Source organism: Coturnix japonica, unplaced genomic scaffold, assembly GCF_054131305.1.
Source record: "Coturnix japonica strain WE unplaced genomic scaffold, WE-NBRP24 Scf045, whole genome shotgun sequence".
NCBI classification, from domain to species: domain Eukaryota; kingdom Metazoa; phylum Chordata; class Aves; order Galliformes; family Phasianidae; genus Coturnix; species Coturnix japonica.
In genome coordinates this window covers 293,484-320,576 of record NW_028188948.1, presented here as the reverse complement: position 1 = coordinate 320,576, position 27,093 = coordinate 293,484, and the positions used below count along the sequence as shown (strand labels likewise).

The 27,093-nt window shown below is 43.3% G+C and overlaps 1 protein-coding gene across 1 annotated transcript; it reads right to left on the bottom strand.

The window, feature by feature from the left end:
- Positions 1–1,207: 1,207 nt before the first annotated feature.
- LOC146752412 (myosin-binding protein C, slow-type-like) lies at positions 1,208–26,820 on the bottom strand. Its single transcript, XM_085531871.1, has 2 exons — positions 26,523–26,820; positions 1,208–1,561 (listed from the first exon to the last, which is right to left on the bottom strand). The coding sequence occupies exons 1-2, from the start codon at positions 26,818–26,820 to the stop codon at positions 1,347–1,349; spliced, it is 513 nt and encodes a 170-aa protein (XP_085387997.1). The 3' UTR covers positions 1,208–1,346.
- Between the last annotated feature and the right edge of the window lie 273 nt (positions 26,821–27,093).

Sequence of the window (27,093 nt, the reverse complement as noted above, 5' to 3'; positions counted from 1 at the left end):
AAGGTATGGAACAGTGTCTGTGGCCTAGTATTGTTCCTGTGAGTGCTCAGATAAGAAGTGCAGAAGGCAAGCAGCACCCTCACCCAGCATCCCCATGTCTTATCAGTAAGATGAACAGTTACCTAGTTCAAACATACAGCCAAATTTTAAAAAGAATTTAGGTACAAAATTATACATGGCTGCTTAATACTGTTAGGATTTATGGGATGTCACTGGTTGTGCTACATCATCCAGCACAACTCTATCACACACAGCCGTCTGCCATTGGTTTGTGTCTTACTGTATTGTGGTTAGGATGGAGTAATTAAGGTGAATGGACCCAGGGTTCCAACACCCCCCAGGGGCAGCCCCAGGTCCTGCAAGAGCAGCTCCGGCCCTGCTGCAGCCCTCACCATGCCACTCACGTCACACTCTCAAAGAGCAGCTGCAATTCCAAGGAGGGTTATTTCATTTGGCACAGAATCTTTTTTAAATGGGTAGCTTCCCAGACTTATGCTGAACAGCAACGAGCAAAATTAACTTGTAGAATTGTGTGTAGAATTATCATGACAAGTGTTCTAGCTGTATCAGCCAGCAACTACATCCCTAAGATGCAATCGTTATTTCATTTTTGTAAGCCCCTTCCCCATTTTCAGATGTCACAGAATGACAGAATTGTAGGGGTTGGAAGGGACCTGCAGAGCTCATCGAATCCAGCTCCCCTGCAAAGCAGGCACTCTACAGCAGGCTGTACAGGTAGGCATCCAGATGGGTCTTGAATATCTCCAGAGAATGAGACTCCACAACTCCCCTGGGCAGCCTGTTCCAGTGCTCCATCACTCTCACTGTGAAGAAGTTCCTTTGTATATTGGTGTGGAACTTCCTATGCTCCAGTTTGTGGCCATTTCCCCTTGTCCTGTCCACACAGACAAATGAAAAGATGGTGGCCATGTGCCTTTATCTCCCACACTTAAATGCTTATAAACATTAATCAGATCCCCTCTGAGTCTTCTTTTCTCAAGGCTGCACAGACCCAGGTCACCCATTTCCTCATAGGAGAGATGTTCCAGGCCCTTTATCATGTTTGTGGCCCTCAGCTGGACTCTTTCCAGACGATCCCTGTCTGTTTTGTACTGGCAGCCCAGAACTGGATACAGTACTCAAGAACCGGATACAGTACCATATACGTATTTTTTACTTCCATAACTCAACACAACCTTCTGTTTGGGAGACAAGCAGCAACCTGTTTGTGATACACACCTGCAGCGTGTATCGGTGCTTTTGACTGAGTGAAAATTCATACATTCAAAATATGATTGCCAAGAATATAAAAGGGATCTTAGGCAGCTTCTCTTCCCAGAGTTTCATCACTGGCTGCTGAGCTCATAGACAGAGCTGTGTTTGACGGGGGCAGTGCCTGAGCACTTCACACAAAGTGGCCAAGGAGCAGTGCTGCATTTCTGCATGGCTGCATTTCTGCATGGCTGCATGGCTGCCTTCAGTGCTGCAGGAGCTGTCAGTGCTGGTTGTCTCCTGGCAGTTGGAGGCATTTGGGCTCCCCAGGAGTAATTTTGCAGAAAGCCTAAGAAAAGAGAAAAAGCAGTGTGTTTTTACAGACAGCCTTCTAGGGAGAACAAAGCGCTTCCCTTGATTTCTGCACATAATTTAGGGATAACTTAATTAGCTTCACTGAAGTCATGCTAATTTACCTTAGGTAAAAGTGATTCTCTTTCTCCTTTTGTGGAAAGGGAACCGTGTAAATTTCCTGATGTTAATTAAGACAGAAGCAGACTATACCTTCATGTATTCAGTGCAAAATAAGCAAGACTAGAACACAGCCCAAACTCCAGATTACAATCACTGGCATGGTCATCGTTTGGCACAGGCATCCGCAGCAGCTGGGATTTCTGCAGCTGGCTGATAGAACAGCATAAGGAGGAATGTGTTACAGAGGTGCTTGAGAACTGCGTGGGTTTCTTTCCATGAAAATATCAGAGATTTGGGAAAGCTTTTTTGAGGGTCAGGTGCTACAGAGAGCCACTGTGCCAGGACCGTGGGGAGCTGCGTGGTGGGGTCACCATAGGACATAGAAGGTTCCAAGTTGGAAGGGACCCACAGGGATCACACAGCACCACCCAGACCTGGTGTCAGAGTGGTGTCCCAACACTCCCTGAGCTCCGGCAGCCCGGGGCTGTGCCTGCTGCCCTGGAAGCTGTGCCATGCCCACCACCCTCTGGGGCACAGCCTTTCCCTCACCCCCACCTGCCCTCCCCTGACACAGCTCCATGTGTTCCCTCAGACCCTGTGGCTGTCAGAGAGCAGAGCTCAGTGCTACCCCTCCACTCTCTGTGAGGAGCTGCAGGGTGCCACGAGGAGCTGTAGGGATGCCATGGGGAGCTTTAGGCTGCCATGGAGCTGCATTCTGACATGAGGAGCTGCTATGAGGGAGTCATAGGGCTGCCTTGAGGGATAACTAAACACAAAGACTACTAATACATTTCTGTTATTGTTTCATCTGAGGATCTCTATAAAACAGTGTAAGAGATTATTCTTTCACACCATTGTCTCAAAGTTTGCTGAGGACACAGATGGACAAGTCCTGGTCAAGGGTTGAGAAATCCTTTGTCTAAATCATAGAATCATAGAATTACCCAGGTTGGAAAAGATCTTGAAGATCAAGTCCAACAGCAGCCTAACCATAGTACCCTAACACTAACAACCCTCTGCTAAATCATATCCCTGAGCACCACATCCAAATGGCTCTTAAACACATCCAGGGATGGCGATTCAACCACCTCCCTGGGGAGCCTATTCCAGTATTTAACAACCTTTCTGTAAAGAAATGTTTCCTAATATCCAACCTAGGGACACATATGGACAAGTCCAGGCAAATCACGGTCAGAGCTGATGAAATATTTTGTGTGAAGATTTGCAGTCCAAGGGCAACGATAGAGAAAGAGATAAGCCACAGCTTAGTGGCTGGGAAGCAGTCTTTTCTCAAGGGAGATGCCATCTCGGGGGTTCTGCACATGGCTCTTACCCAAGTACCCAGGAATGCCACATTAGCAGAAGAAGGATAAAAAAGGGACCAATAAACATGACATCAGGTGCTTCACAACATGATTCCTGCATGGCGATAGACTCTCCTGAGCCTGCTACCTGAAACCTGCCCCTTCCTCTTGGGCCTGCTCTGTCTCTACCTGCTTGCTGCCTAAGGCCGGCCACTCTGCTGCTGCTCTTCCCTGCACTTTTGCCTTGGGGCATTGCAATGGCATGCAACAGAACACTGCTAGGTCTTGGTGGTAACTATCCCTGCTTTATGCAATTTTTGCTTCTTTCCTATATTTCCTATTGCCCTCTTTCCCTTCCCTATCACCCTAATTCATAATAGTTGCCAGTCCTCCCCTTCCCCATCTCCCTGATTAAGATTTGTAATAAGCTGGTTGGACCAACATTTGAACTCTTTGTTTCTTAATCTCACGTCAGGTATACATATATCAAAGAACCTCCTCTCCTTCCTATGAATTGGAGCAAGACAAACAGCGGTAATAAATAATGGTTTTCCTTATCAACATGTGTGGGATCGCAACCTTCCTTCCTTGCAATTACCCTAGAATAAAGATTTTCTGCTAACTCCAAGTGGGCCTCAGCGTGAGTTCCTCAGATCTGAACTTTACTTGAGGATAATCAGGGTTGTTTAATTTCTGAGCAGCAGCTTCACTGAGGTAATTGATTTGTTCTTGAAATCGTGGTTTCAGGGAAATGCTCTTTGTAATTTCCTCAGCTGATATTTCATGTTGTGTAAAATTGCAGCTGTCACACTGCTTTGTATCACAATATGGTTTTCAATGGAAACATATCACCAGCTACAAGTGATTGTTGAAGGAAGTTTAAAAAAGGCACAGAGAAAAAGAACCCTGGAACTGTGTATTCTTTGAAAAGCTATAGAAAAATTCATGGCAAAATACACTGAAGTCTATGGACAGCAACTGTACTAATCGCGGTGCATGAAAGTAATATTTTTTTGATGAATAATGTATACAGAATGAAACTTATTCAGTACAGTTCATCCTTTAAACAATGCCTGCAAAGATATGACAAGCAGCTGGAGAGATCTTTGTGGTGTGTGTTAGCCATGAACACAAACTATCAGTAAGCTATTAGGGAAAGTGCAAATCGTCCTTTACCTTACAAAATCTGTGTATTACAGAAACACACAAAAGGCTTAACTGGAGCTCTGCTAGCCAAGCGATGGTACATATTTTCAACATCTATGCCCTTGTGCATTTTCAAAAACCTCCTAATTTGTAGCACTTAGAGACCAAGGCATGATGGGCAATGGGTGGCGTGAAGCAATGCTGCGTGAATGAGTATTGGCAGCTGGGTGAGAGGTGTAGAGTGGGCATTTTATTCCCCTATCCGGTTGCCCTCTGGGATGCCAGGCCCTTGGCAGATGGACATGGAAGGACATAGAAGAGACAGAGGGCACAGCTGAAGTGAGGTACATTTTGAGCAGGCACAAGATGACGCTATTGGCGAGAAGATGGCCAGGCACTCTGCCGGAGCCCAAGGAAGCTGTGGGTTCTCCATCCCCAGTCAGAGTCGGAGCTGGACTGGCCCAGGTCTGCAGTGGAAGCAAACCTCCAGGCTGGGCACATCCGAGCAGAGGACTGGATTTGCATTCTTCCAAAATTTGTCTAACATTTTTTTGTGTGTGATTTGCTGTTCTTAAATATATGTATATATTACACATGTTATATAAACATTTAATTGTTGTGTATTTGTATACTTAGAATATATCATAGAATCACAGAACAGTTGTCTGGAGGGACCTTTCAAGATCATGTAATTCCAGCCCCTCCAGAATTGATTGCCATGTGCATACTAAATATGTATACATCAGCTATGTAGTTGCTCGTTTCTCAAAGGACACCGTTAGTATTGAACTGAAAATCTATCTGTAAAATGGAAGTATGATTGAAAACCACACCAAGATATTTTGAATCCAGTGATGTTTCTTATAATAGAACTAAAAGAAATCAGGCTTGCATGTCACCCACAATCTAACAAAATGTGTTTCTATCACATAATCTCTAATTCTAGGGTCTGACCAGTTTCATTTTTTTATTTCAGCTTCTGCTTTTAGCTGTAATGTTTTAAAACTTCCATCGGAGATCTCTTGGTTTGCTTCATTTCATCTCATTCTATTCCTCATTTTTAGACAGTGACTATAGCAAAGAATGTTTCTGATTTTCCTGAAAGTCGTCATTTACTCACAGTGATTTCTGACAAATGCTCTGTTGTACAGTTTCCTTTTTATGATGATTGCATGGAATGTGCATATCACCATTATTTCCTTTAAGCCATTTGGATGAAGATTTGCTTGTACATAGACAAAAGCTGTATACCTTGGTTTTCTGAGTTTTGGTTGCGTTTATCTTGCTTTATTTTTCCATTTAAGGATTACTCCATGTTTAACCAGCATGGAAATAGCACAGAATTTGGAGGTTTATTAATATCTATAATACAGAGCATTTGTGTCTGTCTCATGCATTGAATAAGACGATATAAATGGGAAAAGATAAATGACAGGATTTTACAACTGATGTAGCAGCTGTTTTTGTGATGGAAAGCAAAGCCATTTCAGTCACTCTTTAATATGATTGGGCGTAGCAAGGTTATGCACTTGAGGAAGAAGTGACAGAGGGAGCACTCTTAATAAGGGACAACTGAATTGTTGTGTACGAAAGAAGTGTGAAGCAGAAAGAGAGCAGTGAGACTGAGCCAGAGGAAAGCCTGGAGCCTGAACCTGTTGAGCGTTAAATCCCCTTCCCAGGAATGTGACTCATTTGTAGCAATCCATGTTCCAAATCAAACCATCAGCAGACACATCTGCCTTAATCAGGGAGTATCTTTTCCAGACATTTTCTGCACTAATGGTACACATTTTCTGTTCATATTTTGATGGACAGAACAGTGCAAAAAACAGTCATCCTAAGTGAATATTTATTGTTGTATCTGACATTATTAAATGCCAAGCAGACATTATTTTACTGCTAGATTTTTAAAAAGATTCACAAACACTCTGCAGATTAATGCAATTCAAATATAGGTATTTCAAATGCATAGTGATATTCACAGTAATCAGTAGAAAAAAAAATCATATCAAGTCAAATCAAATCAAATCAAGCATTACTCCTCCGTTTTCACATACTGAGTTTCCTGGTAAGGCTTACAGCGTCAGGATACGATGAAATTCTTTAAAAGACCAAAATGAACAGCCACTTGTTTAATTGCTGTAGACTTTTATGCCAGGTTAGACCTATATTTGTTTCATCATATGGGAACAGTCCCATTCTATCCCAGACAGCCATTTTATTGTGAACATTGCTCTGCACTGCAAGACCACATCTATGCCAGAAGTACTTGTTTTCTTCCTACACATTAACTAACTTTGGTTGTTGAGCAGCATTGACACCAGAGGCTGTTGGGCTCCTTACCACAAAACCATTCCTCAAGAGAGGCTGAAATACAGTCTTACCCATCACTCTATGATACAGTGCACAGAGGGAGAGAACAAAGAGGGAGACAAGAAATTGAAAAAGAGAGCAAGAAAGAATATCCTCCATGTGATCTTCTGCTTTGTGTTGATTAATAGCATTGCTTGTTCTGCATGACAGTTACTCCCAGTGTGAACTGATAGATCATCCAGGGATCTTACCCAAGCCAGTTACCCATTAACTCGTAAACAAAGTATAAATATTAATTAATAATTCTTGGTTTTACAAAGTAAAGGACCCATTAAAATCAGGCAGCATGGAGATTTCATTTAGAAACACCTGCTGTCTCTCTGACTAGGCTCCCATAGGCAAGGTTCAGTGTGACGGCAGTGTCTTTTGAGGGTCGTTGGATGCCTGGGAAGCAGCAGCAGCACTTCTGTACCAAAGTGTTTCCCTTCCCCTATGCATATTTTAAATGAGGTGAACGTGCCCTGTCACTCACCAGCTCCATCAGCTCCTTATCTTAGCAGCTAATCTTGCTGCAGGTAGTAAAAAAAATTACTGCAAGCTATTAAGTTTCTACTAAAATGTCAAATTCTGTGGAGTCTTGAAAAGAAAATGAGTGTATAGTCCCATTCCAGCTAGACAGATTGAGTTTGGTGTCCACTATGAACTAAAAGATTCACTCTCCAGATTGGCTAATTCCTTGAGCATTAAATGCCCCAAGAAAGGGAGCAAACATACTATTAATAACTCTAATGGCTAAAAAGCATATTATTTTCAAGTGATTTGTTAATCAGCATGAGTTCTGCCTACAGCTATTGCAATCAGTCATCTTTCTCCAGTAGTAGCTAGTGTCTTAATAAGGAACAACAAGGGATTTGGAGGAGCTAAAATTGTTCAGGCTCGAAGGACGATAACAGAAATTATTAACCAACTTGGATAAAAGCCACCAGACAAGATGGGAATACTATTGGAAGGGCAGATTGTAAAGCCTCATTGGAAACAGATAGAGCCAAAGAATGAGTTTGTGAGAACGTCTGTTCCGAAGCTGCTTCCCTCTGATGAAATTCTCATCCATAGTTTAAAATGGGAAGAGGAATTTTCTTGCACAAGACATCAGTGACTCATGGCTGTGGCTGCAGAAGGGACCTTGGATTTCTGGTTGAGCCTGCGGTGATGAAGCTGAGCCTGGAGTCCCCTGCAGTGCCCTCAGAGCTGCCCGCCAGGCCTTGGTTGAGTTCTCAGCTAAGCAAACAAAATGATGATAATTTGTTCCTTAAAAAAAGAAGAAGAAAAGAAAAGGGAAAAAAAGAAAAAGAAAAAGAAAAAGAAAAAGAAAAAGAAAAAGAAAAAGAAAAAGAAAAAGAAAAAGAAAAAGAAAAAGAAAAAGAAAAAGAAAAAGAAAAAGAAAAGGAAAAAGAAAAAGAAAAAGGAAAAGGAAAAGAAAAAGAAAAAGAAAAAGAAAAAGAAAAAGAAAAAGAAAAAGAAAAAGAAAAAGAAAAAGAAAAAGAAAAAGAAAAAGAAAAAAAGAAAAGGAAGAAAAGAAAAAGAAAAAAAAGGAAAAGAGAAAAAAGAAAAGGAAAAGAAAAAGGGGGAAAAAAGGAAAAAATAAAGAAGGTTCTTTGCTGTTTATGCTTCTTTTTGTCCTTCAAAGCAAAAAATAAAAATAAAAATAAAAATAAATAAAAAATTTGGGCTTGGCCCCAAAACTCCAGCATCCAGGAAGGGTTGTTATGACAGATGTGGTGAGCACCAGAATATCTGTGGGCAGGGGAAGTGAAACCATTGGAAGAAATTGCCCAGAAGTTGTCTAATTAAACAATTTGTGAAAACATTGTTGTCGTTGCCTCAGACAGCCTGGTTTGTGTGAGTAATTCAACGTTGTGTGAAGGCTGGATGAATGAATCTAATCTGTTTGAAGCTTCTGGCTTTATTGGTAACATTTTATAAATAAAATAGCAATACAGAGGGCTGTAGAATCCCAGTGCTCAGGTGGGATGCACATGATGAGATGCAGGTAGTGGACTGTAGAACACCTTCTGGGCAGGCACCCAGCACCCAAAGCACAGGGCTGAAGGACACAGCCCAGAACCAACGAGGCCACTTTGCAAAGCACAGATGGGCTTTCTAGGATGTATTTTTTTTTTCTCCTGCACTTTTTAATTACTTCTTAAATCTGGGATCTTTTTAAAGCAAGTCAGGAACATTGAATTACCATTTTAGGTTTTTTGTTTGTTTGTTTGTTTGTTCATTTGTTTGTTTAGAATTATTAAACTGTTTTTATTACATTTTCAGACTTTCTATGGAATAATAAAAATTAAAAAGCTTAGATTGAGAAACAACTCTACAACATTTATTAGATGACTGGCATCTATGAACATAAGATTTCTTCATGAAATTTTGTTAATGAACCCACAACAAGCAGGGGAGCATTTTGGTGCCCTGATGTACACAGGTGGTTTCCCAGCAGGTGGCCAGCACTGGCATTCCTGCAGTAATTGATTAGCTCAGGTGTACAAGTACAGCACTGATTGATTACCTATTAAATAACACTCCATTGCATTTCTTTCAATTATACAACACAGGATAGCTGTTGCCAGCCAAGAATTCCATGATATCAGACATATTGATGACTTATAATTGTTTATTTGCATTTGGAGCTGAGGACTTGGAGCAAACCTCTGTGAATGGCCACGAGGAGCAAGTCTGTATCACACAGACAGTGTGCTGGGCTGGAGGATGAGGGCTTGGATGGGTCACTGGGCTTTGTGACAAAGTACTGTGAACAAAGGGGACAGTCCTCCTGAGCAGGGCTGAGCACAGGATCCTGCCCTGGGCTCCAGGTGGAGACACAGCAGCTCAGGACAGGCTCTGAGGAGGTGGTTCCAGCTGGGGAGGCCCTGCACTGCACACCCACCTGTTGATTTAATGCAGCTGAAAGCTGACACTGCGCCTTGCATTGCTCGTGCAGTTTTAAACACACACAACTCCCAGATACTGGAATTTTACAAGGCCACATGCACATGTAAAGCAATCCTCTTGCTATTCTGAGGCAAAGGGAAGCTCTGTTCTAAAAATCTAACAGCTCTTTATGGCCATGTCTCTCATCTGATTGCTTTGCATCATTTCTGTGATCTCACTTCAGGATGCATTTTGGTTGGCTGTTTGTGAGAGCTTTTGTTAGTGGTGCTATTCTGGGACTGCATCCAACTTGCTCCTCATCAAGACCTCTGAGAGAAGTTTCCACATGAACCAAAGCCCTTAGAAGTCAGAAGTTTGAAGAGGAGATGCTGCAGCCAGTGAGCGGTGGGACATCCAGGGTCAGAACTATCATTACAGGTACAACAACAACTCCACTGCTGTTCCTACAGCCTAGACATGGCTGGGGGGGGGGGGGGAGAGAAGGGTGGGGAAAGGGGGATCACACATTCTAGCAGCCCCACTATCTGTACCAGGTTGGCAGAGGCTTGAACCCCCTGAGCAGTGCTGGGTCTGCTGGCCTCTGACACACTCCTATCCAAGGCTGACCTCCAGAACAATTCGGCATGAACAGGGGCACCCAGAGCATCAGCAACATAACGAGAGGAGGGGTTGTTCTACACATGCTTCTTTTTCTGAAGAAATCTTTTCGCCATCATCTCCCAGTGTGCTTTTTTTTTCCCCGCAAAGCTGTGATCAAAGTCTTCAAACATATGGCTCCATGGCAAGGCAAGGATTTCCACAAGCTCCTGGACTCATCCTACCACTCCAGACATCAGCTTCTTGGGCAGTCATACACATGGCTGGGATCCTTTGGGCTGTTTCTACAGAAGGTTGCAGCACTACATTACAGAGCCGAACCACTGCCTTAGGAAAACTATTCAGCAGAAGCAGCTAACTAGTGATAGGATGAGAAGTAATGGCTTCAAAGGTGTGCCAGAGGAAGATTTAACAGCCCTACAAAGTCCATCCTCCTGAAGATAAGAACAGGGGAGAGACCTGAAGAACATTCAGAGCCATACCAGGACTGCATGGTGCAGTGCAGCACAGTCAGGGCGCTCAGCATGGCCACAGTCATTGGGCAATTCCCAGCCCCAGCACCAAGGACTCAGGCTGTGCTGGTGCTACAGAGTCATGAGAGAAGCACTGCAACAGTGGGAGCTCTGCACAGGGGCTGTGCTGAGGGGTGGGCTGTAGGAATGCAGGAGTCATGCAGCCGCAACATGTTTTGGTAGCCATGGCAGGGGGGGATTTGATTCTGCCAGAAGCATCATAGCAGGGTACAGCTCAGGTATGAGGAGACAACAAGGTGTGTGCTGCAGAAGACTGCAAGAGTAAGAATTCATGAGTAGCCATAGTTATACATCTTGCTGAACAGATTCATTTCCCAATTTTAAAATGGCATTTGTTTTGTCATGTTTCTCATCACCATTAGTGCATAATGGGACACTGTGCATCAGTTTAAATGAATTCATAATGAGTGCTGTAGCAAGTCTATTGAATAGGAGATAAATAGGTGATTATTCTGACTCTGCTCTGATGAATGGGATTACTTATGGAGTTATGTGCCACTTCCACAACCTCTTATGGAGAGAGATACCATAAATCAGAGCAGACTGGGTGACCCATTAGATGTCATAGCCAAAAAAGAGGAGGACTGACTACAAGAAGTAAACCAGAAAGGACTGACAATGCTAGATGCCAGGTAGCACAGATCAAAGAAGACTGATGAAATGTGAAGACATAATGTGGAGACTTGGGTGACCAGGACCCTCTTAAGGGAGTAATGTAAGGATGCAATGAGAAAAGGAAAGAAATGAAAGACTTGAGACTGGTACAAGGCAAGCTTTAGGAGAGTCATGGGCACATTCACAGGAAGGTGCATCCTTCCAGCATTTCCCTCTGGGCTTGAGGGAAATGAAATTAATGGTGGGGAAAGGAAGGGAAAGAGCAGGGAGATGCCGTAATATGTATGTTCACTTTTACACAAAGGTAGAAGAAATGAATCAGTGAGAATTTAGCAATGATATCTAGAAAGTTAGAAGGCAAATGATGTGAAGTGGCCACAGATGTATGATTATTTCCTGAGGACATCATCTGAATGGATGATGGATATTGTTGCCCAACATTTAAAGAGGGGATGCAGGCTGTAAGAAACACAGAAATGGCTGTGCTTTGGACAGATGATCAGGAACAAGGGAGAATGGACCTGAGGTCCTGGAATCAGAGATGAGAACAGATATCTTGGGTGGAAGGAACACAACAGACAAGGTATAACATCCAGGACACAGTCTGACCTGCTAGCATTAAGAGAAAATGGCATGAGTAGGAGGAGGTGCTGGGCATAAAGTGTGTGATTTGTACCATACAGGATAATAGTTCTGAGAAAAGCACTTCACAGGGAGCATGTCACATTGCAAGGCATCACAGGAGACAGGTAAAGCTGTCATTCAACTACTTACAAAGGCTGACAAAGATAAAGAAAAATTTTCCAAAGTACCCTCTGAAAGCAAAATAAAACTCAATTTCAGACAGCTTAATGATATTTCATCACATTTTTGTGGACACTGAAGCATGATCAGAACTAAAATTCAGCTTGGTTAAGAAGTGAGAAGAGAGATGGGAGTTCCTAGGAAGAGCCCGGCTGATTCATCTGCACTTTGATGCTGGAAGGAGAGCTGATACTAATGTGCAATGAGTAGTTTTGGGACAGTCTCTGGAGATACAGAAAGATCGGCTGAACTTTGGTGGCAAGGACATGCCCCAGGGAACCACCATGTGCCAAGGGAGAGGGGACTCAGATCAGGGGATGAGGTCACTTCCCACTTGGAGAGATTTGTTTCACATTTGAAATATTGTAATAAAAACTCTGAAGTCTTTGCTGTGCTGTAAGAGAGATCCTTCTCATATTGGCAATTGTGACATTGTGGGAAACTTCTAGAACAGACTGGGAGCAGGTGGTCTAAATGGCAGTGCGGGCTGGCCACAGGATATGTAGCATAGTCTCTGGTGCAAAAAGTAGCAGTGACTTTAGTTTGGCAAATAGCATGGGTGGCATGGAAAGCCTGAAACCACAGAAAAATGCTGAATCATTAATAGTAACTATGAATGACTGGAATGAGTGTATATAAGGGAGAACTCATACATATATTTTAAGAAAACATAAGCATTACTGTACAGGCCTTACTAACAATGAAGTTTGGTTGTATAATGCTGAAATTTTATGTTTGACTAAGAGATTCCCACAGGAATGAAAGTAGAGAAGGGTTACGGCTGCAGTCAGTGACTGTCTGGACTTAATGAGCCAGAAGATATGAACAGAAGAGCTTCTGCGTCAACACGATGAGCCACTGGTCAGACTCAGTATGGATCACATTTGAGTCCCAAAGGCACTGAGCAGTGTACATTCCTCCGGTGTCACAGGCTGGGCAAACTGCTCAGATGTTTTCCTTCTGGATGAATGTCAGTTTTCCAGCTGCAGGGTATATCCCATACTCAGAGAGTCGGCCTGGTATTGTCCCCCATAGCACTTCTGACCAGAGCTTCTGTCCTTCCCAAACACTGCTCTAAATACATGTCTGGCTCCTGACCCACAGAGCAAGTGGATCGCAGTCAGACTGCAGTGATATGCCCCCACCTGGAGATGAGCAGGATCTCATGGTCACAGCAGGAAATACCCCAGCCTGCCAGCACCCTGACAGGCAGAAAAGATGTTCAGGCAGAGACAGACAGTCAATGAAGTAGTCCCTCAGAGACTGAATACATGTCCCAGGTGTAAGGGATACTACAAGAGGACCATGAGAGATTGCTTGACAAGTTGGCAGTGCGGTGCTGCCTGAGATGGAGCTCACATCTCCTTACTGAAGGAGTGACAGATACGGTTAAAAAGAGTTGGAAGATGCACATTGCACTGTGTCCTAGGGTCCTAGCAGCAAAGACTGCCCTTATTTCTGTTGTCAAATACACATTCTCCCCCAAGGGCAGCTGGTATCTTACATATGCCAAGCACTCAAAAATGCCGCTCTGTCACCGTGTCATGGTCTGGTCTCATAGAGAAGTTTATTAGACTGCCTCTCTATTCTTCAAAGAATAACTCTGTATCATTTACAGAAGGCTTAGGAATGCCATGTGTAATGTGTGCTTTAAGTATTTGTTTGTTCTTACTTGAGCGTGGCTTTTGATGTAGGTCTACCCATTACATAAAAGCCAGTAAGCTAGAAAAGGATGAAAGAAAATGAAATGGTCTGTATCATATCATTCTGTATAGTATTTGTGTATACTGAATATTTCATTTATTCTGTAATCTGCAGATAGTTTGAAATTGAAAAGCCAGGCTATTGCAATGGCAGCCCTTTTGTTCTTGGAATGAGTTTGGCTTACTCAAGCAAAGCAAGTGAGCACCTGATTAAAGGCAATATCTATCTTTAAGGAAAAAGGCTGTCATTCTGTTGAGCTATTGAGCAACTCCCAAATTTATTTAGCACTGTACATGACAGGAGCATGAATGGACTTCTTCCTGTGAGATGCAGTCACATCCATGGCAAAGTCAAGTCCCCACTGTCCTGTCACTGGAGGGGAGCCCAAGAGCAGTGGGGGCTCTGGGGCATGTGCAGACACAGCACTTGGGATGTGAGCACACAGAGCAATGCCCAGAGTCCATGGGGTAGGAGAACCATACTTAGGACACAGGTTCAGGGAAAACCCGAAGTGATGTGCCAGAAGAAATACCACATGGGTAGATGAGTGGGGTGTGCAGCCTCAGAGCAGTAATCCTCGGGGCTGGAAATGAGAGGATCTGGATAGGAAATGTCCCATCCCTGGAGACAGCCCTGGGAAACCTGATCTAGCTGTGGATTTCCTCATTCACTGCAGGGGGGGTTGAACTAGATGGCCTTCAGAAATCCTTTCCAACTCTAAGGATTCTATGATTCCAAAAAGGAGAACCAAGTCACAGAAAACAACCCAGTGCATGGGATACTGGCTGAGCAGGACCATTAGGCAACCCAGTGCCCTCAAAGTCTATGGTGGTAAGAAACTCTTTACTCACTGCAATATTCCTGGAAATCTGGTGTTGTTCCTAAAATGCAAAGCATGGCTGAGATTTCCTGGAATGAGAGAAGAGAATGAATGTCTGGAGAACAAGTGGTGCTTCCCTCCTCCCATATATATACATATGTAAATAGCCTGTGACCCTGAGAAAGGCAATTCACAAGGAAAAGTGAAGAAGATACATAAAAACCTTTTAATCTTAGCAGGAAAAGATGCATTATGGAGAATGAACAAAAGTGTTCTTTCCATAGCAAGAGCTTCTATTTTATTTACTTACTTCGGTTTAAACAATAACTTGTTGCTTTCTTATTTTGAGACAAGATGTAGAATTCAGAACTATGATGATCAGAAACGTGGTTAATATTCAGCACAAAAGTGCAGAAGGCTGATTTTTTTCACTGAGAGAACTTCACACACCCCAGCACTTCACTGGAGGCTGCTAACCCTGCAGACAGTCCCACAGCCAGAGTAGCACCGCCCCTCATCTGCTGGGAGGGGCACTTTAAGTTCTGAATGCTGAGGTACAAGTAACCAAAGAGCACAAGGAAGAGGAACAATCCCCACCTTCTGGAATTCGCACCCAGCAGGGGGCCAAGGCACTCTAGGACTCCTCTCTCCACTCATTGCTTCCTTGGCAGCTGGAGAAGAGAAGGAGAGTCACAAGGAGCCACGTGAAAGCACTGCAGCATCTCTCCAGACTGCATTCATCAAATCCCACAAGCTGAACCTAGCTCTCTTCTATAGCGTGAACTGTGTGCTCAAGAGCAATGCTCTATGCAGGCAGGATGCAGAGGCAGGTAGTCAAGTAGAAAAAGATGGACTGTACAGGATTAGCACAAAAGACACCAAGCTGAGTGGTACGGTTGACATGGAGGAAGGAAGGGATGCCATTTGGAGGGACCTTGACAGACTTGAAAGGTGGGCCCAGGTGAACCTAATGAGGTTCAACACAGCAAATTGCAACGTTTTGCACTAGGGCCAGAAGAACCCCAGGCACCTGTACAGGCTGGGAGGAGTGGTCCTTGAGAGCAGCTCGGCAGAGAAGGACCTGGGGGTCCTGATGGACAAGAGACTCAACATGAGCCAGCAGTGCGCTCTGGCAGCTTGGAAAGCAAATGGTAGCCTGGGCTCCATCAGGAGAAGGGTGGTCAGCAGGGATAGGGAGGTGATTATCTCTCTCTACTCTGCTCTTGTGAGGCCCCATCTGTTGTACTGTGTCCAGGTGTGGAGCCCTCAGTACAAGAAAGACATGGAGATTTTGGAAAGGGTCCAGAGGAGGGCCACAAAGATGATCAGGGGGCTGGAGCACCTCCCCTATGAGGACAGGCTGAGGGAGTTGGGTTTGTTCAGCCTGGAGAAGAGAAGGCTGCGGGGTGACCTCATTGCAGCCTTTCAATACCTGAAGGGAACCTGTAACCAGGAGGGGAGTAAACTCTTTGAAAGGACCACTAATAGCAGGACAAGGGAAAATGGTTTTAAGTTGAAAAAGAGGGAAGATTCAGGTTGGATGTTAGGGGGAAGTTCTTTACTAGGAGAGTGGTGAGGTCCTGGAACAGGCTGCCCAGGGAGGTTGTGGATGCCCCATCCTTGGAGGTGTTCAAGGCCAGCTTGGACGGGGTCCTGGGCAACCTGATCTAGTAAATGTGGAAGTTTGGTGGCCCTGCCAGGCAGGGGGGTTGGAGCTTCATGAACCTTGAGGTCCCTTCCAACCCGGGTCATTCCGTGATTCTGTGAAAAGAGACTGAGTTGGGGTATCTGAGATCCTCATGAGAACCAGCAGTCAGATCTGGCACACCCAGACCAGTCTGGTTACAAGAGAGGGGAAGAGGCCAGAGAAGTCCCATTTTTAATCTCACAGGTTTTATAGGAGTTTAGGCAATATCCATGAGATTTTATTGAGCAGAAAGAATTTTTACATTTCTGATTGCAACAGTTTCTGAGATCATTCTGCTCAAATCTCATCAGACCTCTGTATTCAGAAGTTCATCTGCTTGCAGAAAGTGATCAGACTTCAGCAAAGTGAGAGTACAAATGGGAGGAAACAAACATGTCAGCTAATGGACAATGGAGCCAGGAGTCTTAGCAGTAATCAAAGAAAAGCACTGTGAGCAGTGCAGGAAAGTGACATACCCCTCTCAATATTATAGATCAGCTTTTACTGAACTCAGCAGAGCTGTCTCAAGCTTTAACTCCAATGATATCTGCAGAGCTATCACTACTTTCAGTGTACCTTTCAGTGAAGGTGAAATAACTTCCACAAAGAAAGTGTAACTCCAAAGCGAAAGGCTGAGCAGACACTTCATACAGAAGCACAGCTCCTGGCCCATGCACTACTCACTGCTTGGTCCCACTGGGTGCAGGACTCACCTGCAGGCCAGACCTAACACATCTGGCAAACACAGTTCATCAGACTGCTAATGGAAAGCAAAGCTGCCCATTACATGCTCTCTGATGTGCTGCAGATACAGAAAAATGAACATATAAAATAAGATCACTATCAACTAATTTCCCATTGGTGTTTTTTGGGTTTTTTTGTTTGTTTGTTTTTGTTTGTTTGTTTGTTTTTTAAATAGAGAAAACTCTCTGGAGAAGGGAGAAAGAATGTTTAAATATTGATTTAATACAGAGAATGGTCTGATGGTAATACATTTTCAGAAACACTCTTAATGGAAGGCTCCATCACAGTCATACACTGCTTCTAACAAACGCTTGGGCAGAGTGTTTCTCTCATTCCTGAGGTATAAGCACACAGAACAAAGCAGAAATTTTTCTCTAACTCCATAGTTATACTATGTTCCACGGGCTGCATCTGGCCTGTGGATTGTTGTTCCTGATCTATATGTTATTTTACCTCACTTTATATTATCTTGCTCCTGTTTCTTTAAGATATTCCATATTTTAAAATGTCATGTTTGTGTCCTTTAGATTTGGCATAAGAAGCAGCTGGAACTGGGCTATCTCCTCTAGCTGAAGTAGGGCTCATTTAACACAACATATTTCACTTCTTCCCATATGCTGCACACCCACAGCATTACACAGCTATTTTTCCTCCAAGAGAAAGCACACCCAACTCACAGCCTCCACACCTGTTTTAGCTCCTGTATCCAGACTAATCAAAAGAGGCTCCACAGAAGATAAGAGAGCAGTCAGACATCCTCTGTTTACTGATTTACACATCACACAGCCTAGCCTTGTGAAAGCAATGTTGAAGAAATGTAATCGGCTTATTTGCACTGTGACAGCCGCGTAAACCACAGAAAGGAATGTGACAAATGAAGCCATCAGCTGTGCTGTGCAGGGAGTGAATACATTACACTTCCAATTACCAAAGTAGATAATACATTCCTTAAATAGGCTGGCACTGAAGCCCAGAGCCATTGTCATGGCACCACTGAGCATCCCTAGCAAGGCACTGGGTGAGAGCACTTCCCCTGAGGACAGGCCCCAGATGAGGCAGGAGGTGATGGCCAATCTGGGCTCATGAGGTGCTATCAGGGATGGGGCTGACACCACACATAGGGGTGGCAGGAGAACAGGGGCTACACAGTGCATATCACTGCTGGAGCAGTTGGGGTTGCTGTAGGGAGAAGTCCTGGATCCAATGATCCTGACATCAGAGATACTCTTGTGGCATTTAAACTGATAGGACCCATATACAAAACGATTCAGGCAGCTTTTGCTCATTAAGGGATGCTGTGGTACACAGCAGCCCTGAAAAATCTCTGCTTCTGTCTAGCAAACACTAAGGGCCTCTGAGCCACTAATCTGACTGTAAAGTTAAGAAGCTAAAGCATAGTGCCACTTAACCTTGCTGTGAGGAGACTGCATGCCTTCATGCATCTCAGCAGCTATGCTCCTTGGTGCTCTGTCAGTGAACCCCATGGCTATGCAGTGCAATGGGCACTATGTGCTTGGGGCTGCATGGACACTGCACCCACCCGTCTGAAGTAAGAACCCTGACCTCCTAGTAGCCACCCCATGCCCCCATCTCTCCAGCTCCTGAATTCTTCTTCACACTGCACTGTGTTCCTCCAGCTGGGACCCACAGCTCAGAAACTGGACAAGAAATGTCAGAGCCATGTGGATTAAAAGGCACCTCAGGAAATTCCCCCGCTTTGTACAGGCCAGCAAAAGTTCTGCTGCCACCGAAGTTGACATTGGCTGTGGGGGGTGGAGGAGGGAGGAAGGCTGGGCAGTGTTTCTAGAGGCACACAGCATACTTGTGCTGCTCACAGCAAAGAGGACCTTAGAGAGACTGAAGCTGTGCAGCCTCTTAGCTTCTCGTTTCATAACCCATTAACTTTACAGACACTGTCCAGACTGCCTGCTCCAGATGAAAGGTCTCTGATTATCTTTCCAGGTAAATTAATGCCTGACATATTTTGTTATTAGGCTTTGAAAGGCCTAATAAATAAATTTACTAGACAATTTCTTCATTCAGTATTGCAGTTTAAACCAACAGACAACAGCAGAGAAATGGTTCATTGAAGCTAACTGCCAAATAGCTGGTATCATGATGCAAATCAACCCTGAACAGTGCCCAGCAACACTTCTGGTCCACCTCACAGCACACAAATACAACTCCTGCACACTGCCTTCTTTGTGCACAGGCTGCTGCAGTCTCCATTCAGCTGAGCAAAGGCTCAGAGTTTCTGTCCTCCCCCTTTCAGTACAGTTATCCCTCACTGGGGGCACAGAGCACGTACAGTCCAGTGGTCCAGTGGAGAGGCCACAGCCCCCAGAAGTGTGAGGAAGGGACTGGGCTGCACCACAGCAGAGCTGGGTGCTGTGCTGGGAATCATCTTTTCTAAGCTGATATTGCAAATGGACCACTGAGATGATCCCTCATACATCAAAGCCTGAATTCCCATTAGCTGTTGAAAACTATTTAAAAATTACTCTCAAAATACTTCTCCTTAGTTCAAAAGTAGACAAGGCAGATATTATAGATGTCAGAGAAGACACTTCTTTATTCCCAGTGGAAATGTTATTTGTACCTTCTAAACACCAGAGCTATTACAATAAACAATTCCATGCAAATAGGAGATATTTATGAGCAAAGAGGCACTCATGGGAATGAAATTATGAACACAGGTTCTTATTCTTAAAATAGTCCCTATTTTATGCAGATTAAAATTCTCCCTTGAACTATTCCCGTCCCTGTTCCCACCCCAGCACAGGTCAGGAGGAGTCAGCCCCAGGCCATGCCACCCAGCCCCTGCCTGGCACAGCTGGGCTCCTACCAGCCGGATCACCAGCTGCTCCAGGCTGCAACCAAACCTGCTGCCTCTGGTGTGCCTGTCATGCTTATCACTGGTTAACAGGCCAAGAGAAGCTGCTGAACCAATGTTCTTGGCCTGTCTCACAGCAATCTCATGCAAGTCTCAAGTAGTAGTAGCCATAAATGATTAATTTTCAGCAACATGAGACAGGACTCCATCTGCATTGCTCTATACCATGGCTGTTACTATATTCTGTTCTACAAGATTTAGTATTAGCCTCATGCATCTGTGAGAAAGATTAAACAAACAAACAAAAAAATAAAAATAATTAAAATATCAACCAACACAAATGACCATGTCTACCTGAGAAGCAATGATTTTGAAGGAAATGAGTTTTAAGATACCACTGAAAGTTGCTAACAAATCTGAACCCTTACAAATACATCATCAAAATGCATCAGGAAGAGATACTTCTACTCAACAATTCCATTTGATTGTTTTGAATTTGGTTCTAGGAAGGCTGTTTTTTTGTTGTTGTTGTTGTTTGTTTTTTTGAGGGAGAAACAGAAAGAGAGAGGAATACTTAAACAAAATATCTTGATAATCCATGAGCTTATGTTTGGAAGAAAAAAAGGGTACTTTGAAAGAGTGACCTTACAGCAAATTTGCCAGTAACAGTGGTATTTCCCAGGCAACCAGCACTGCACTTGCCCTCAGCTCTGCCCTGGGCAACAACTGGCACAAGCAGGTCAGGACCTGGGCAGCAGACATCCACACTGCCATCAGGCTCCCACCTGAGGGTAGCCTTCCATCCCTCCAAGATGGTTTTTACTTGGGCACCTGCATCTTCACTGTAGAACATGTGCTCAGCTTTGAAGTCTATGGAAGGGGGTGACTTTTTCTGCAACATAGCCATAGCCTAAAAATGAGCATAATATAATAACCACATGAACTTTGTTCTTTAATACCTTTGGTGTTCTCAAAAATCATGCTATTCACAAATAAAAGCACAGTTGACAACATCAAATTACCAAAAGGGAATGAGCTCTGAACTTAAACAGAAGCCGGGGGACACAAATACATCTTGATACCTAAGGACATTTTGTACAGACAGAACAGCTACATTCCTGGGACGGGGACATGAAATTAAATGACTTTATGTAGTCAACTACAACTCTGTATTCACAGACAGGGAACAACTGGACATTGCATTTCACCATGCTGGAGTGGACAAGCTGTTCTCCCACACCGTATACTCAGACCTTTCTACTACCACAGTGTTGCTCATCATTCTCTTCCCTGCTTGCCTTGCTGCCCCAGCACCTTGCTGTCTTGGAGATGTGTAAGAAACATTCCTTGGAGACAGTAACTACAAGACAGACAGAGCTCTCCAGTTAAACCTTCAACTTGACAGCTTTTCCCACTGGAAAGATCATTTTGTAGGTCCTTTCCAACCTTGTGATTCTATAAGTCTATGAAAGGGCACAGTGGGAATAGCACAGTATCTCCTGGGCTCAAAGGACCCTTTTAACTCCCAGAGCCCCTGCAAAAGGCTTGGGAGTGTCTGTCACACTGCATCCTTATGGTTGTTCTCCCACAGCAAAGAGGTGGCTTGGTTGATGATAGCACTGTTGGATTAAAGCTCACTGGCCTTTGGTCACTTACACTGCACCTGGTACTGAGCTGGTGTTCAGAAGGGCCACCCACAGTCCCCATTTCTGCCAAGTGGTTTTCCCCATTTATCTGAGCTTGAACTCCTGTATCCATAAAACAGGATTAAAACAGACCTATGCTGTTGTGCACAGAAATCCATAAAGAAACAATGCTGGTTATTGGAAAGACACAAATGCTCTCAAGTATGTGTGCAAAACAGTAGTAAATATTTTAATAAGGTATTAATGGTTGACTTAAAAGGCACTATGCTAATCTACAAAGAGCAAGACCGATGTGTCTACTTTCAACACAGGATTCTACACTCCTAATGGTCCTGTAATTTTCAGCTAAAGCCTGTTTCTGGAGGATTATCAATTGTCTCTCATAGGCATTACTTATAGAAAATTCTCAGGAACACTGTGCATATTTTAGCAGAGTCAGAATTATACAGAGAACATGCCTTATTTTCGTATCTATAGGAATAACTGGCTTCTGTGTCATTGTGTGCATAGGTTTTAAATTGTGGATCATCACATCAGTATCCTCCATGAACCTTAAATGCTTGTAAACATTCTACTTAGTAATGAATCTACATTTAATATAAATGTTTTTTTGCCTGAAGTTTATTCTAGGAAGAAAAGAACAGAAATTCTCATAATAAAAAATAAATTGTAGGTAAATCATATTCTTAAACTTCATATACTATTATATTTCATAACTTAAATTCTACAAATCTTGTACTAATTAAGCAAATTTTAAGAAAATGAGATCAAAGCAGAGAGTACACAAAGTCAAGCATTTGTAGTTATAGCCTATGAAAGTCTAACAGTTCTCTCCTTATTTCCTTAAGGTAGTAAAGAGAACCATAAAACCACTGGTTGGAAGGGCTACCAGCCTGTTCAGTTGCTCACACTATGTTATGAACTCTCAGAAAGGCCTGATAAGGCATTGCTCGGGCAGACGATCTGCCCAGAACCAGACGATCTATATTAAAATACACGGCCTAACGCCATTGGCACCGTCTGGGAACCCCGGCTCTCTCCCAGCGGTGAACCGAGCCCAGCCCTGAGCCCGGCACAGAGCGACGGAATTTTCTTCTCCTTTGCAAGAAGCTCCGGAGCTGCTGCGCTCCACGAGTGCCATCTGCTGGCACTGCTGCGCATTGCCCGGGCGGCCCCGGCTCGGCTCAAGGGCAAATTGTTGTGAACTCCCTCGGATAGACAGCTATGTTAGCTGGATAATCACAGCTGCGATGCCACCAAGAGGCATTTTGCCATCCAGCTGTAATTCTGTTATTCAAAAGGTAACTGTCAAATCACTGAAATCACATCCAGTTTAATTTAAACCAACTCTCTACTGCCCCCACCCTTTACCTGCAGAAGAAATCAATTTAGAAGGCTAGAGGAAACCTAGAAAAGTATCTCATCGCTTTAGTTATGCCAAGAAACTAAAACCTGTTTTGGTAGTCTCTGTTTCACAGACTTCCAAGAGTATTGTGGAATATTACTGCCTTGGAATGGAAAGATTTACAACCAGAAAGCCTACGAGTTATTACAAAAACAACACATTAGTTAGAGGATTTACTGTTGCAATTAGGCTCTCAGATGTGCGACATTCGGGCAAAACAAACAAACAAACCAAAACAGAAGGAAGTGCAATTGCCATACATACAGACAGCCAGAACAACAAGAATACGTTTTCTTTAACAGAAGAAGAATTGCTGTAGAAGGTAAGTAAAATAGTGAAAGAGAATGGCTACGCTCATGTCAGTAGATTTGAACAAATTATACTGGATATGGCTCAATGAATTTGTTAGCGCATTTCTGTATGGAACATCTGAAAAAAGGTGTATCCAAATCCAGAATTATCTTTAAAATGCTAGCTAGCAAACAGCAAAACTATTGCATTTATCTTACTGAAAACACAGATGCAGCACAAGTCAGCATTACACTGTACACAATCAGGAGGTGCTACATTTGATTTTCAGCTTTCCCCTGGAAATGAACCCACAGATTTGCAGAGAATGACACACTCATAACATCAGGCACTATCCCAATCACCTCATCCAAGTGTAACTCAAAACAAGGCCTGACTTGATGTCCTCCGAGTTCATATAGAAACGCACTGCTTCAGTAGTATATTCATAGACTGTAGTCCATGATCCCCCACCCCCCTTCCACACATAAAAGACAGAATACCTTCTAAGATTAATGTAACCAATTAATTGCTGATAGGAACCTCCTCCTCTACCCAGCTGCCTCTGAGAGCATCTGTATTTGAAACACCATGCCAGAACAACTTCATCTCACTTTATAGTTAACCTGTTCTGAGGAACAGATGGTACATAGAGGATGTGCTGCACTGCACCCACAAAAATCCACTGCCTGCAAGCACAGCAGATTAATGGCCTTTCACAAATTATTAGTACATCCCCATTTTTCAGGTGTCAGATAGATGTTGCCTGAAATGTTATTGCTAGTACTCTAGAAATCCAACATCTACTCTATTTTCTTTCTTGTTATTTCTGGCAAAATATGTAATTTATGTCTTCCAAGCCATCTAAACTGCAATGTATTGACAGCCAGACAAACAAATGTGCTGGAAAGCAGATGCAAACAGACACATTCTTAATATATCTATAGTTAGGAAGAAAGAGGTCAAGTAAAGCCAACTGTTGCACAAGATACACTTTGGATTTAGTTCAGAGAAAGCTATGAGGAAGTTTTAATGTCACTTTCTTCATTAACTGTAATCTGGTCCACCTGAGGAGAAATGTGGAAGTCAACAAAAGCTAAGGTAAGAGCTTGCTCCTTCAGTCTTCCTGGCTCTGAATGAAAAGAAGAAGAACATACCAAGAAATCTTGCAGAGGAAAAAATAATCAGCTGGGATTTCAGTGAGAATTCCCAAGTGTACCTCAAGTTCAGGTTTCTGGGCATTACTTACACTGAACCCTGTGCAGTCAGATGTACAGTTGGAATAAGGCAAGAATAGTTATGTATGGTTAGAATAATACAAGAACAGTAATGTACAGTTGGAATAACACAAGAACAGTTGTAAATAAATAATCAGATGTTATCTATGGGAAAAACTCATCAACTCTGAGGCCTTCAGACAAGATGGAAAAGGTTGAGTCTTGCCACAAAGGAGCGATCTCCAGAAAGAGATGCTGCCTTAGTGGTCAGCCCTTAAATGAAATCTAGGAGAGATCTCTGTCCTTTTCCTCAAAGGCAATACCAGCTGATCAATAACTGTTCCACACTTTGGACAGCCAGAGCTAATGATATTGTATATAGCTACATAGTATCAACCTTCTATTTCTATCCAGTTATAATCTTATGCGCACTTATTAAAATTAAATTGAATGCAATCACTTACAACTCCTGACCTGAATTATCTCTGCTTCACGTCAGACCTCTTCAGCACAGCACTAGGGATTAACTAGCATTGTAGAAGCACAGTATGGGCAAGGAGTCCAGGACATTGAGAGTGTAGCCTCCCTGACTGCTTGGTGTCCCACTACAGTGCTGTGACCTTCCTGACAGCATGAAGAAATTCTGGAACAAGAGAATAGCTTCACTGCATTAGTAACAGTCATTACACTCCTTTTTCCTCATATATTTCCCTCCTAGCCTTTAGAAATCTACAGGAATATTTTCAGAGCATCAAGCCTAAATTCATACTTGCAAAATCCATCCACATTTCTCCTGTAATTACAGCACACAGAGCAGTGCTGACAACCTGAAGTCTTTTGAGGCTCCTGTCCCATTGATCTGGACACTAAACAGGGGAAAGCTACTGTGGACGTTAGTGGATTCACAGCTGTATACCCAAATTTTCCTGTGCTCAAACTCATTTCTTTGTTTGGGAAGCTGAAAAGGAATTGAAGAGCATCAGTTAAATATTTCATGTTGTGCAGGAATGTATAATTCATGATCAAATCCTTGAGAAAGAAACAGATAAGATGGAGCTGCAAAAGCTTTAAATGAAGTATTTTCTTTTTGTAGTAAACTGAGTGCTGAAAAAGTGCTTTTCTTCTTTTCTATTGGTATTATAATGAGAATTAAAAACGTGATAGAAGTAAGAAATGCACTAAATGGATTTGAACAGTTATTCACTTATACATTTTGTTGATTGATGCAATTAATGTTTTATACATGCTTTTCCAAAGGTACCCTGTTGTACTGAGTTCCTCCACATATCACTACCTCCCATAGGAATGGGATGCATTGGCCTCAACGTTTAAACAACCCCATGTGTTGTTCTTTTATTGTAGTAAGCTCGAGGAGTCACAGGGGCTATTTAGCAGTGCTTTTGGAACACAGCTTTTGGAACTGGTTCACTCCGTTAAAGCTGATGTGGTGGTTTCCAAAATCTGAACTTTCCTCCCCTTCTCCAGCTGGACACCCCTATCTCCCTCAGCCTCTCCTGATAGCAGAGTTGCTCTAACTTCTGTATCTTCTTGGTGGGCCTGCAGTGGACTCTGCAGCAGCTCTGTGTCTCTCTTGTACTGGGGAGTAGAAGACATAAGCAGACTACTTCAGATACGGCCTCACCAGTGTGGAGTAGAGGGGAAGGAGCTCTTCCCTCCTGCTTGCTTGAGCACTGAACTTAACAAAAACACTGGGATATGAACATTTCTTGTTTTCTGGTTGTTGGGCTTTTGGGGTCTGTTGTTGTTTATTTGGCTGGTTGGCTTGGAAAGTTCAATACCATTATACATGCGCTGGTAGGATCTCATCTGATAAACTGCATATAGTTTTGATTACACATATTCAATATAGACTAATTCAGATTGCCATCTTTTCTTGGCTCACTAACAACCAAGATCATAGAAACATAGAATGATCACAGAATCATAGAGTGGCCTGAGTAGGAAAGGACCTCAAAGAGTATCTAGTTTTAAACCCCCTGTCAAGGGGCCACCAACCACCAGACCAGGCTGCCCAGATCCACATCACACTGGAGAATCATTCGGTTTCCAGATTATTTTAAGGAAAAGATTTTAATCCATCATATTTTCTGAAAACTAAGAATTGATCCTGCTCAAGGAAACAGAAGAGAAAAACATCACCCACAGGCTGCAGATATTTACCTCGACTTCTCTACATGCCATCCCCAGTGTGCTTTTCAACTCACCTTGCACAGTGACCCTGGCTTTTGTTATGGAGTCCTCTGTCTCACAGGGGTACTCCCCACTGTCCTTGGCAGTAGAGTCATGGATGATCAGAATGGCCCCACTTCCCTCCTGCTGCAAGTCGTACTTCTGGCTTTTTCTGGTTGCTTTGCCATCCTTGTACCACCTGATGTTCAAATCCGGTTTTGACAGCTCACAGCTCAGGCTGATGTCCTGCCCTGCTGCTGCTGTCTTATCCTCCAGCTGTTTTGAAACCTCAGTAGGTTTTCCTGGAAGAAAACATTGCTTTTTGGGTAACATACACTTAGGGTAGGATGCCTCTCTCAAAATACACGCATCTACATGCAGGAGATAAGTTAGAGAGGCACTTGCAACAGACGCCATCCTACAGCCAGCAGTAATCTGCAAAGTACAGACAATAGAATTCCAGGCAGCATTTATTCTCTCTTAAATCTACCCAATTGAGGATGATGAACCATGTCTGAAAACTGCCTCTTTCTTCTCTCCACTCATCACACTGGGAGCCTCGGATGATGCTCTCAGATGCACATGCTCTAGATAGGAATTTGTTGT